We start from the raw sequence: 9,918 nt of genomic DNA, 5'->3' as shown, positions 1-9,918 counted from the left end.
CGATACTGAGTTTTTTCTAATGATCATACCTTCTCTTTTTATACCATGTGTAAATCCAGCATAAACAAAAAAATAAAACTTTCTGCACTGTACCTACCTGTTATCAAAATCACTTTTGTACTTTTTGGCCCAATGTAATCAATCCTTTAAAATAATTTTTTTATTTCTAAATTTGTCATTGTAAATGGGCCAAAAATATAAAGCTATTCAGCAATTCAGCAAATATTATGTCAATAAACTGTCAGCGAAAATAAATTGTCAACGTCAACTTCACAGCACCAGCAAAATTTTGCAACAAGATTTCCGAGAATTAAATTTGCAAAATTTGAAAAAAAAATGTATTTTATTAACAACTAAGTCCACCAAATAAATGCGCATTATTGTGCATAACTTTTATTTATATATTCTCTACACCTTTAAGTACACAAATTACCAAAATATATTTAAAATCAACCAAAACAATGCAAGTAGGAAAACGGACTAATTCTCGACACGTATTCGTTGTTCTGACCCTGTGCCTCCTTTGGTACATAGTTTCATCGAGTAACAATGTTATTGGAAAGATGGTATTGAATGAATTTCCATATCCAGTTAGTGTGACAATGATCCAGCTATGTAGTATAACACTGTACAGTGGACCATTCTTCAATCTCTGGGGAATACGTAAATATTCAAGCATTGCTTGGCCATATTATTTAAAATTAATTGTTCCGTTGGCATTGGGCAAGTTTTTGGCTTCAGTTACATCTCATATATCTATTTGGAAAGTACCTGTTTCTTATGCACATACTGGTAAGTAGGTTTTTTCTTTTTGGCATGGTCAGTCTCCTATTTTACTTTCATCATTCAAATCTTTGCCTATTTTCAATTTGCAGTTAAAGCTACGATGCCCTTATTCACAGTTATTCTCACAAGATTAATATTTAAAGAAAAACAAAGCAAACTAGTGTATCTTAGCCTTGTTCCGATAATAACAGGCGTTGGAATTGCCACAATGACAGAAATTTCTTTTGACATGCTTGGGCTTATTTGTGCTCTAATATCGACAATGGGGTTTTCACTCCAAAATATATTTTCAAAAAAGGTAAATAACAACGTAATAATTCTCTTCTTTTCTTCATTTTAGGTTAATACAACTTTTAGTTAAAAAAAACATTCAATTCTTATTTTGTTAACAAGGTCGTTGTTACGTATAAGTTAGAGAGTAGTCGTATCGTAGGTTAGATTTGTATTTGGTCAAGTGAAAACAAGGCTAAGTTTTTTGGGGTTAAAGTTTGGTTTGGTTTCTTCTCTAAAACTGATGATGAAAGTAACGGTATGAAATAATACTGTCAAGGTAGGCATGTTAAAAAGACTTCCATAACCTTGTTGAAAACATCCCATAGCATGAGGATACGCAAAAAAAGGAGAAATGCGAAACCACCAACAGACTTCAAAACGAAGAGTGTTGGGCACGAAATATGTAATTGACGTCAGCTAAGATGACAATTTTTAGTATAAAAGTGAAAGCCCCTACACACTATAGACTTTCTTTAGGCCTATAGTTTATTCGGATTGGACTGCTAGTTAGGGTTGCCAACTTTTTTAGGAAAGAATAGAGTATATTTGATTTCAGAGACGAAAAATTTATTTTGTATGCTTCTTGTAGTACACAACAATTTTTTGTTGTTTTTAAAATATTTTTATGACTAAACGTTAAAAATCAAAATTCATTTAAGAGCTCATTTTTTGATAAATTTCAATGAAGCTTTATTCCTCTCATCTCGCCACTTCATATTCATGACTGAAAATACTCTTTAGTGAATGCTAAAGTAGCAGGAATAGATAGATGTGCATACATACATAGATATAGCTCACAAAATAAAAAGAAATAAGAAGCTTAACTTTAATTATAAATTCCTTAATTTTTTGCAAAAAAAATCTAATATTTTAGGGTATTAAACAAAACAAAATAAAATAGAGAACAAAATTTTAATTAAAAACAAAAGAATCAAATTATTAAATCAAATTAAATATCTAAAACCTTGTTTTTTTATGTAAGAAGTCAAGGTATTAATATTTGAGTTAATCTACTTATTTCTTTTTATTTCGATTAATTTAGGTATTGATAACTGCAAAAGTTACACCAATTCAAACATTGCAAGGTCAAGAAAAACAGCATCAGTTGCGATTAATTTTTTTTTTTTTTTCATAAAAAACAAAGTTTAAGATTTTCAAAATAACTTTACTTCTTACTTTGATTCAATCTCATTCCAAAATAGAATTAAAAAAAATATATGTAATTTTAAGTCTGACAAACACAAAACAAATAGCTCGTACTAAAACAACGACCAAAATTATAGTGTTTTGTATTCACTAAATTACAATTGTTCAAGTTATATAAGTTAAATGCAGGTCGATAGAAAGACTGTTTTGAAAGTTCGAGGAAACCTCCTCGTCAAAAATACCATTTTAATATTGATCAGCACGACCGATTTTTATCAAACAACATACACATTACAAAATAGCAGTGGGATGATTAAAATCGTGCCCCTGTTTAAAAGTCACAATATTTTTCACCGGAATTTAGTGCAGGTTTTTAAGCCTAAGAAAGACAGTTTAAAAAGTTTAAGTCTATGTGAGACCTCTCTTAAATCATTGCAGATATTTGTGATACTCTTTTCTTTCTCAATATTATCTGTGTTTTATTCTTCCCGTGATACAGATCAGATCATTGTATTTTTTACCGTTACAATAACAAGCGAGATCCTGCTTTTGTTGTAAAGCAAATAAAAATAATGATATGATCTGAATCACGGGAATAGTAAAACACAGCTATTCTGCCCATAAACTAGTAGAGGCCCTACCTACATTTTTCATACTTCTGAGTTAAAGAGGAAAACACAAAATCAAAAACCGCAATTTGCATATAAAAATGAAAAAAAAAAATTCAAAAACATTTCGAATTTTCTGGCTTATTTAAAGACCTAGGCTAAAAAAAATAAATGAGAATAAATCAGAGACAATGCCCTAACTCCAAATATGCAAAAAAAATCAAAATCAAAAATTTTGTTGTTAGGGCCTTTACGAGATTATGAGCAGTATTAGTGGCGGAAGAATTACTTTAAAAAAAAACGTGTTTTTTTTTTAAATATAACAACATTTTTTTTGGACAGGAACTGCAATTGGAGAGTATTTTTTTCTTGTATTTAACTGATCATTAAGATAACTTTTTTTGATTTTCCAATTTTTATCAAGATAATCTTTATAATAACCATAAATTAACTCAAGTCTCTATTTGTTAAGATATTTCAATTTTTTTCTATTTTTATTTTTACATATAAACCAAGAAGTAAAATACTCTAATTTATTCTGTTAACTTGTGATTTATTGTTTTCAGGTGCTGAAAGACACAGGTATTCACCATTTACGACTCTTGCATCTTCTTGGCAAACTCTCTTTATTTATGTTTATACCAATTTGGATATTTTTCGATGGATTCACTGTGTTTCGGCATCCTGTGATAGTAAGTTAATTTTTTAATGAGATCAAACATTTATTGAAATTTGGAACTATAATTTCAAGGCTAATGGAGACTATCGAGTTATAGCATTGCTATTTACCGATGGAGTGCTTAATTGGCTCCAAAATATTATAGCATTTAGTGTACTCTCACTAGTAACGCCTCTTACCTACGCTGTTGCTAGCGCTTCGAAGCGTATTTTTGTGATAGCTGTCTCTCTAGTTATCCTTGGCAATCCTGTGACATGGTTAAATTGCCTCGGCATGACATTGGCAATAATCGGTGTTCTCTGTTATAATCGAGTAAGTTTTGAACACCATAAGTTCTAAACCATTTGTACAATGTAAATAACTTTGATTATTCACAGGCTAAACACATTTCAAAGTCAAAAGACAGCGTGCTACCGCTTACAAATAATCACTACATTAAATATGCACCAATGCAAGGAAGTGTCGATCCGTACTATCGAGGAGGTTTGTCCAAAAATGGTAGTATTGCAAATGGTAATGAGAGTAAATACTACACGAAAACCAATAGTCTATTAGCTACCGGAAGTACGATAAATGACAGCAGTAGTAAACTGCTTTTTGTTTAGTTTTTATAGTAAAATTGATTTTTTTTTTTTGTTATTTTGTTAAATATATAAATTGCCGTAGATAGTTTGACTACTTTGTTATTAATTGTACAAATATTAAAAGATGTTTGTATTAAAATCTACTGATGAATTGCCGCAATTCTTATGTTGTTTAGTTATAAAAATTCTGTCACAAAAAAAAAATAAAACCTATAAATCGTTCGAATATAATTAATTACATATTTATAGAAAAAAATTAAAACAAATTTTTAGTTATTTATATTTAAAATATATTTTTCTTCTTGTAAATAAAATGTATTCATAATGATATAATAAATAAGTTAACGTACAAAAGCATACATTTTTTTAATACATACTTAAAAAAACATTAAATTTTCAATAATTACTGTTGTTTTTCATCTTACATGCTTATTTTATGAGCCAAAATTTGAATATAAAGGCTTTCCTACACCAACGAAGACAAACGACAAAAAAACGCTAACGAGAGCGTTTGTGTATGAAAAATGTTGCAGACCAGAACGCTGCTGTAAGTAAACATTCGACTGCGATTTTTTACAAAGTGACGAGTTGATTCTTGCTGTTTGCGAAGCTTCTCGGCGTAAATTCGTGCGAGTGTCCTTGTCGACCTTGGCCTTGAAAAACGACCCGTGAAAAGTTGGATTGATATTTGGTAAAAGTCGACTATGAGTCTTCTATGGGGATTGTTCTTTATGCCGACTTTTCACGAGTCGATTTTTGCCGCACAATATGTTGACTGGGATTTTTCAACGAGGATTGGCACTTAAGCCACCTAGGGATTACGTTCACACGAGTTGACTTACGCCGAATAGCTTTGCCGCACGGCGAAAATCGACTAGTGAAAAATCGGCATTAGTCACCTACGGCGCATATTGACACGAGCCGATTTATGCCGAAAAGCTGCACTTTTCCGGTGTTTGGAATTTATAACATACAATTACCCGTACTACTACCGCATACCCTTCCAGTGTGGTCAAGGCTTAAAGGCTGGGCCACACCGAAAGGTATGCGGTAGCAGTACGGGTATTTATATAAAAAAAATTCCACACCTGAATATTTATGTTCCAATTTGGATTTTCCGGTACGTGTAATTGTATGAAATAAATTCCAAACTGGAATATCAATTACCCCGTTTGTATGGCGATTTGAATCCGAATTAAATCAGGATTTAGGTCTGTTTTTTTGTTTAGGTGTGGAGTTTTGTCATACAAGTACCCATACCCATACCCATACCGCTACCGCATTCCTTTCCGGTGTAATTATTCCTTTAAGCAGTTTAAAACAAATATGTCTTAACCTTAATGAATATTTTCCTGAACTGCAGTTGACATATTATTCTACTACAATTTAATGTCAAAAACAGCGCTGTCATATGTCAAATCAATTAAGAAAAAAAATTATAAATGCTTAACAAAACATAATTTTTGTTATGTTTTTCAATAAAAATAATGCGAATATGGTAAATTATTTAAATACCCATTTACTAAAGAATTTAATAAAAAAAATTATATTTTTTAGCATGGCTTCAGACTTCTTCTTTCCCAGTATCGGAGGCGTAGAGGAACACATATTCAACTTATCACAAATTCTACTCTCCCATGGTCACAAAGTACAAAAAATATTTCAAATTATTTTGTTGATTCAATAAAACATTTCAATTAAATTAAATAGGTTATTGTAATAACACACTCCTATGGTGACCGCACTGGTATACGCTACATGACGAATGGATTAAAAGTCTATTATCTACCAATTACCGTCTTCTACAATCAATGTATTCTTCCGACTATGGTTTGTAATATTCCATTGCTGCGATGTATATTATTACGTGAACAAATCGACATTGTTCATGGCCATTCGGCATTTAGCGCTTTAGCTCATGAAGCTATGTTAATAGGAAAATTATTAGGTTTAAGAGTAAGAAAAAGCATTTATAGTTGAAGGGTTCAAGAGAAAAACAACACAAGTTCATTCCAAATCATTGCGAGAAAGACGCAATTTAAAATTTTGTTGTCCATACAAGCTAGTACTAAATGCACATCATTTATTTATTCTATACAGGTTGTCCAACAGTCACCACCCCAAATCAAAACGATGAATTCCTGAGGTGATTTTAAGTCGGAAAACTTAAGAGGTAATTTTCTCGTTTTCGTCCCGTTTTCGAGTTATGACGGTTTTTATGATTTAGCTCTCTCTTCCCTTAACTGGCTTTATCTTTGCCAAATTACGTCTGATTTGAAAGATTTTTTTTACAACTAATCAAAATTTTATTACAGTTTTAGTTTGTCTCAAAAATTTTTTTCTGCGGACAACCGTTTCACTTATCATTTTATTAAAAAATAACTCGTAGATGAGTATTAATTTTTTTCGCTTATTATTAAAGCCTAATTTATTTTATTAAAAAAAATAATTTTTTTTTCCTAAAAAAAGACTACTGAAAGTAATTAAAAAAATAAACAAACCGAGTGAATTAAAAAAAAAAATTTAATACAAAATTAATTAAATGAATGAAGTTTTACTTTTTCTGAGCTTTATCTATTTGTTCTTTTCTTAACCACAATAGCGCAGAAAAAGTTTTTAATTCATTTGAATTAATTTTGTACTTAATTTTTTTTTTTTTATTCACTCAGTTTGTTTATTTTTTACTACTTTCAGTAGTCTTTTTTATAAATAAAATAAATGGACTTTAATAATAAGCGAAAAAAATTAATAATCATCTAAGTGTTTTTTTTTTTGTTGAATAAAATGATATGAAATGATATGAAAAAAAAAAACTTAAAAAACGAAGAAAATTGGGTTTGATGCAAAATTGCGGGTTAATGAATAAGTTAATTGTAATTTATTGTTAATTTTAAGATGTATTTATGTAAAAATATATTACCTATGTAATCAAACTGAAGATGAAAATACAAAATTGAATTGCAAAAAAAAAAAAACGGTTGTCCGTAGAAAAAAAGTTTTGAGACAAACTAAAACTATAATTCTGAATTTATTGTAAAAAAAATCTTTCAAATTAGACCTAGTTTGACAAAGATAAAGTCAGTTAAAGGAAAAGTGATCAAAAATCATAAAAACCATCATAACTCGAAAACGGGACGAAAACGAGAAAATTACCTGTTTAGTTTTTCGACTTTAAATGACCTCAGGAATCCATGGTTGTCATTTGGGGCGGTGACTGTGGGACACCCTGTATAAATAGTACAAGACCTCATTAGTTTATTATTGACTAAAAGTGGACATGTGCCATTTTCCCCCTGGACCCTTCAGTTGTCTTATTATTTTGTAAAAGTTTTGCATTCTCATTGGATTTCATTTTTAATTTTATTGCAGACAGTTTTTACAGATCACAGTCTTTTTGGATTTGCTGATCTTTCGGCTGTAGTAACAAATAAGTTTTTAGAAATAAGCTTATCGACTTGTAACCATTGTATATGCGTTTCTCACATAGGTATGTTAATAGTAGATCTGTTCCCTTGGAGGTGGTAAACTATGTACTTATGAATAGCGATTTTCAATGGAACTTAATTTCCACGAAATCAATGTAAATCAGCCCTATTCGGGCAGAAGACCCATTAGATATAGTAGTAAATATATTAAAATCATCTACTCATGAGTAGTTTAACACCTCCAAACGCGACTGCTCTTGCCAAAATTAAAGACAACTTTAATTAATGGCTCTCCAATCCCATTCTAGGAAAAGAAAATACTGTCTTGAGAGCCAGAGTTCACAAGGACAAAGTTTCTGTTATCCCAAATGCAGTTGACACTGCCCATTTTACTCCCGATCCAACAAAAAGACCTCAAGATGGAACCAGTAAGTGAAATACTATTTCTATTTGACTCCTCTTTTTGTTTTTCAAAAACTTTAAATAATGTTTTCCATTATTTTTGCAGTTAATATTGTAGTTGCGTCTCGGCTAGTTTATCGAAAAGGTATCGATTTGCTAGCTGCCCTGATTCCACGCTTTAAACGAATGACAAATATAAACTTCATAATCGCTGGCGAAGGTCCAAAACGTGACACTTTGGAAGAAGTTCGCGAAAAAGCAAACATGCAGGAACGTGTAGAAATTGTAGGATCAGTTGAACATTCCAAAGTTCGTGATATTCTTGTACGTGGCCATATATTTGTGAATACCTCGCTAACCGAAGCATATTGCATGGCTATCGTTGAAGCAGCTTCGTGTGGCTTACAAGTGGTTTCAACTTGTGTTGGTGGCATTCCAGAAGTTCTGCCTTCAAATTTGATAATTCTTACAGATCCCGAAGTCGATTCGATTTATGAGGGAATTCTTAAAGCCATATCCCGTTTAAATTTAAGTAAACCCGATATGAATGGACATGTGATAAATGCAGAAGGAAAACACTCGATGACAAATGGATCAATTGGAAAAAAGTTGGGAAAGAATTTCAAGAAATTGAAAGGAAAAACTTTACAACAAAAACCAACTGCCAGTAAAATTATTAATAATGATGATGCGGTACTTTGTCCCTTTAGATGCAACGAAATCGTAGCAAGTTTGTATAATTGGGAAAATGTAACGCAACGTACTGAGAAGGTTTACCAAAGAATATTAAATGAGTCTGATCCGACTCTGGGAGAGAAACTAGTGGCTGTACTTCATAGTGGGGTTTGGCCATATTTGATTGTAGTTTCTTTATGTCATTTGTTGTTAATGTTTATGGAATATATTCGACCGAGAAGACTTATCGAGAGGGCTAGAGAATTTCCAAGAAAATCAACAAAATAATCGCATTTTAAATTTATAAAAAAAAAATTAACTAGAAAATTCGTTTTTATTTGAAAACAAAAATTGCTTATTTAATACAATAAACAACAGTATTAAAAAAATGGTATGCTAATCACCATGGTGTTATTTTTTATAAGAATTAAAGATCAAGAATGGATTAAAACGATGAATAAACAAATAAAACACTGAAATATAAAATAAATGTTTAAAGAAAAAGGTAAAAGAGGCTATGGTGATAAGGAAAGGAAGGAATTCGTATTATAGCTAGAGATTGCAATCCCGGGATTCGGGATCCCGGCTCATTTTTTGATCCCGAAAATCCCGGGATTATAGCTCTCTAGTCCCGGGATTTTCGGGATTGGTGGCTAAAACACATGTGTGCCATCATAAATAAAAAAATAATAATATTTCTATCCAATTGGAAAGGAGAATTCTTGACTTTGGAGTTGAGGTCACTCGAACTTATAAATTGATAAATGTATACTGCATTTCGAAATGATATTTCTTGACAAACACCAATGTACATTTTGCTATCGAAAGAGAATTGAATTCGATATTCTACTTCGATCGAAATGAAGTACCATAAATGTTCTACATTCCGAACTTTTTCGAAAGCTTTAAAATTGCTACAAACTTTCACAACTAATGCCTACTTTTTACGAGTCGATTTTTGCCGTGCGGCGAAGCTTTTCGGCATAAGTCGACTAGTGTGAACGTAAGCCGCAGATGACTAAAGTGAAAGTACCCATAGAAGAATCCTAGTCGACTTTGGCCGTGCGACATATTGTACATAATACTATGTTTCCAGTTTCCACCTACGCTAAATCCGAGATTTAGCTAAGTAGATTTAGAATAAATCTCGAGATTTATTTTAAATCTACTTCGCTAAATCTCAGATTTGGATTCAGCTACCCTAAATCTAAGATTTTCACCTACTTTCAATCCGAGATTTAGAATAAAACTCGAGATTTATGCTAAATCTACTTAGCTTAAATTTCGGATTTAGGGTAGGTGGAAACGTAGTATAATGGAGTTTTTGACATTTTTATGCG

At 31.3% G+C, this 9,918-nt stretch overlaps 2 protein-coding genes across 2 annotated transcripts; both read left to right on the top strand.

The window, feature by feature from the left end:
• Positions 1–250: 250 nt before the first annotated feature.
• On the top strand, positions 251–4,167 carry LOC129911569 (solute carrier family 35 member E1 homolog). Its single transcript, XM_055989401.1, has 5 exons — positions 251–792; positions 876–1,084; positions 3,380–3,505; positions 3,565–3,804; positions 3,870–4,167. Exons 1-5 carry the CDS (start codon positions 462–464, stop codon positions 4,095–4,097), a joined length of 1,134 nt encoding a protein of 377 aa, XP_055845376.1. The 5' UTR covers positions 251–461; the 3' UTR covers positions 4,098–4,167.
• A 1,300-nt stretch (positions 4,168–5,467) lies between these two features.
• On the top strand, positions 5,468–8,978 carry LOC129911717 (phosphatidylinositol N-acetylglucosaminyltransferase subunit A). Its single transcript, XM_055989590.1, has 6 exons — positions 5,468–5,574; positions 5,634–5,724; positions 5,787–6,032; positions 7,446–7,563; positions 7,810–7,929; positions 8,010–8,978. The coding sequence occupies exons 1-6, from the start codon at positions 5,564–5,566 to the stop codon at positions 8,864–8,866; spliced, it is 1,443 nt and encodes a 480-aa protein (XP_055845565.1). The 5' UTR covers positions 5,468–5,563; the 3' UTR covers positions 8,867–8,978.
• Positions 8,979–9,918: the final 940 nt, after the last annotated feature.

The sequence above is a fragment of the Episyrphus balteatus genome, chromosome 2 (assembly GCF_945859705.1).
Source record: "Episyrphus balteatus chromosome 2, idEpiBalt1.1, whole genome shotgun sequence".
Lineage (NCBI taxonomy): Eukaryota > Metazoa > Arthropoda > Insecta > Diptera > Syrphidae > Episyrphus > Episyrphus balteatus.
The sequence above is the reverse complement of the archived record's forward strand: the minus strand, read 5'-3'. Positions and strand labels throughout refer to the sequence as shown.

Coding starts and splice junctions, on each gene's coding strand:
- LOC129911569 (XM_055989401.1), top strand. CDS start 462: ATGCAAGTAGGAAAACGGACTAATTCTCGACACGTATTCGTTGTTCTG. Junction 1,085..3,379: donor AAAATATATTTTCAAAAAAG/GTAAATAACAAC, acceptor TATTGTTTTCAG/GTGCTGAAAGACACAGGTAT. Junction 3,805..3,869: donor GTGTTCTCTGTTATAATCGA/GTAAGTTTTGAA, acceptor GATTATTCACAG/GCTAAACACATTTCAAAGTC.
- LOC129911717 (XM_055989590.1), top strand. Junction 5,725..5,786: donor TACTCTCCCATGGTCACAAA/GTACAAAAAATA, acceptor TAAATTAAATAG/GTTATTGTAATAACACACTC. Junction 7,564..7,809: donor TATATGCGTTTCTCACATAG/GTATGTTAATAG, acceptor ATCCCATTCTAG/GAAAAGAAAATACTGTCTTG.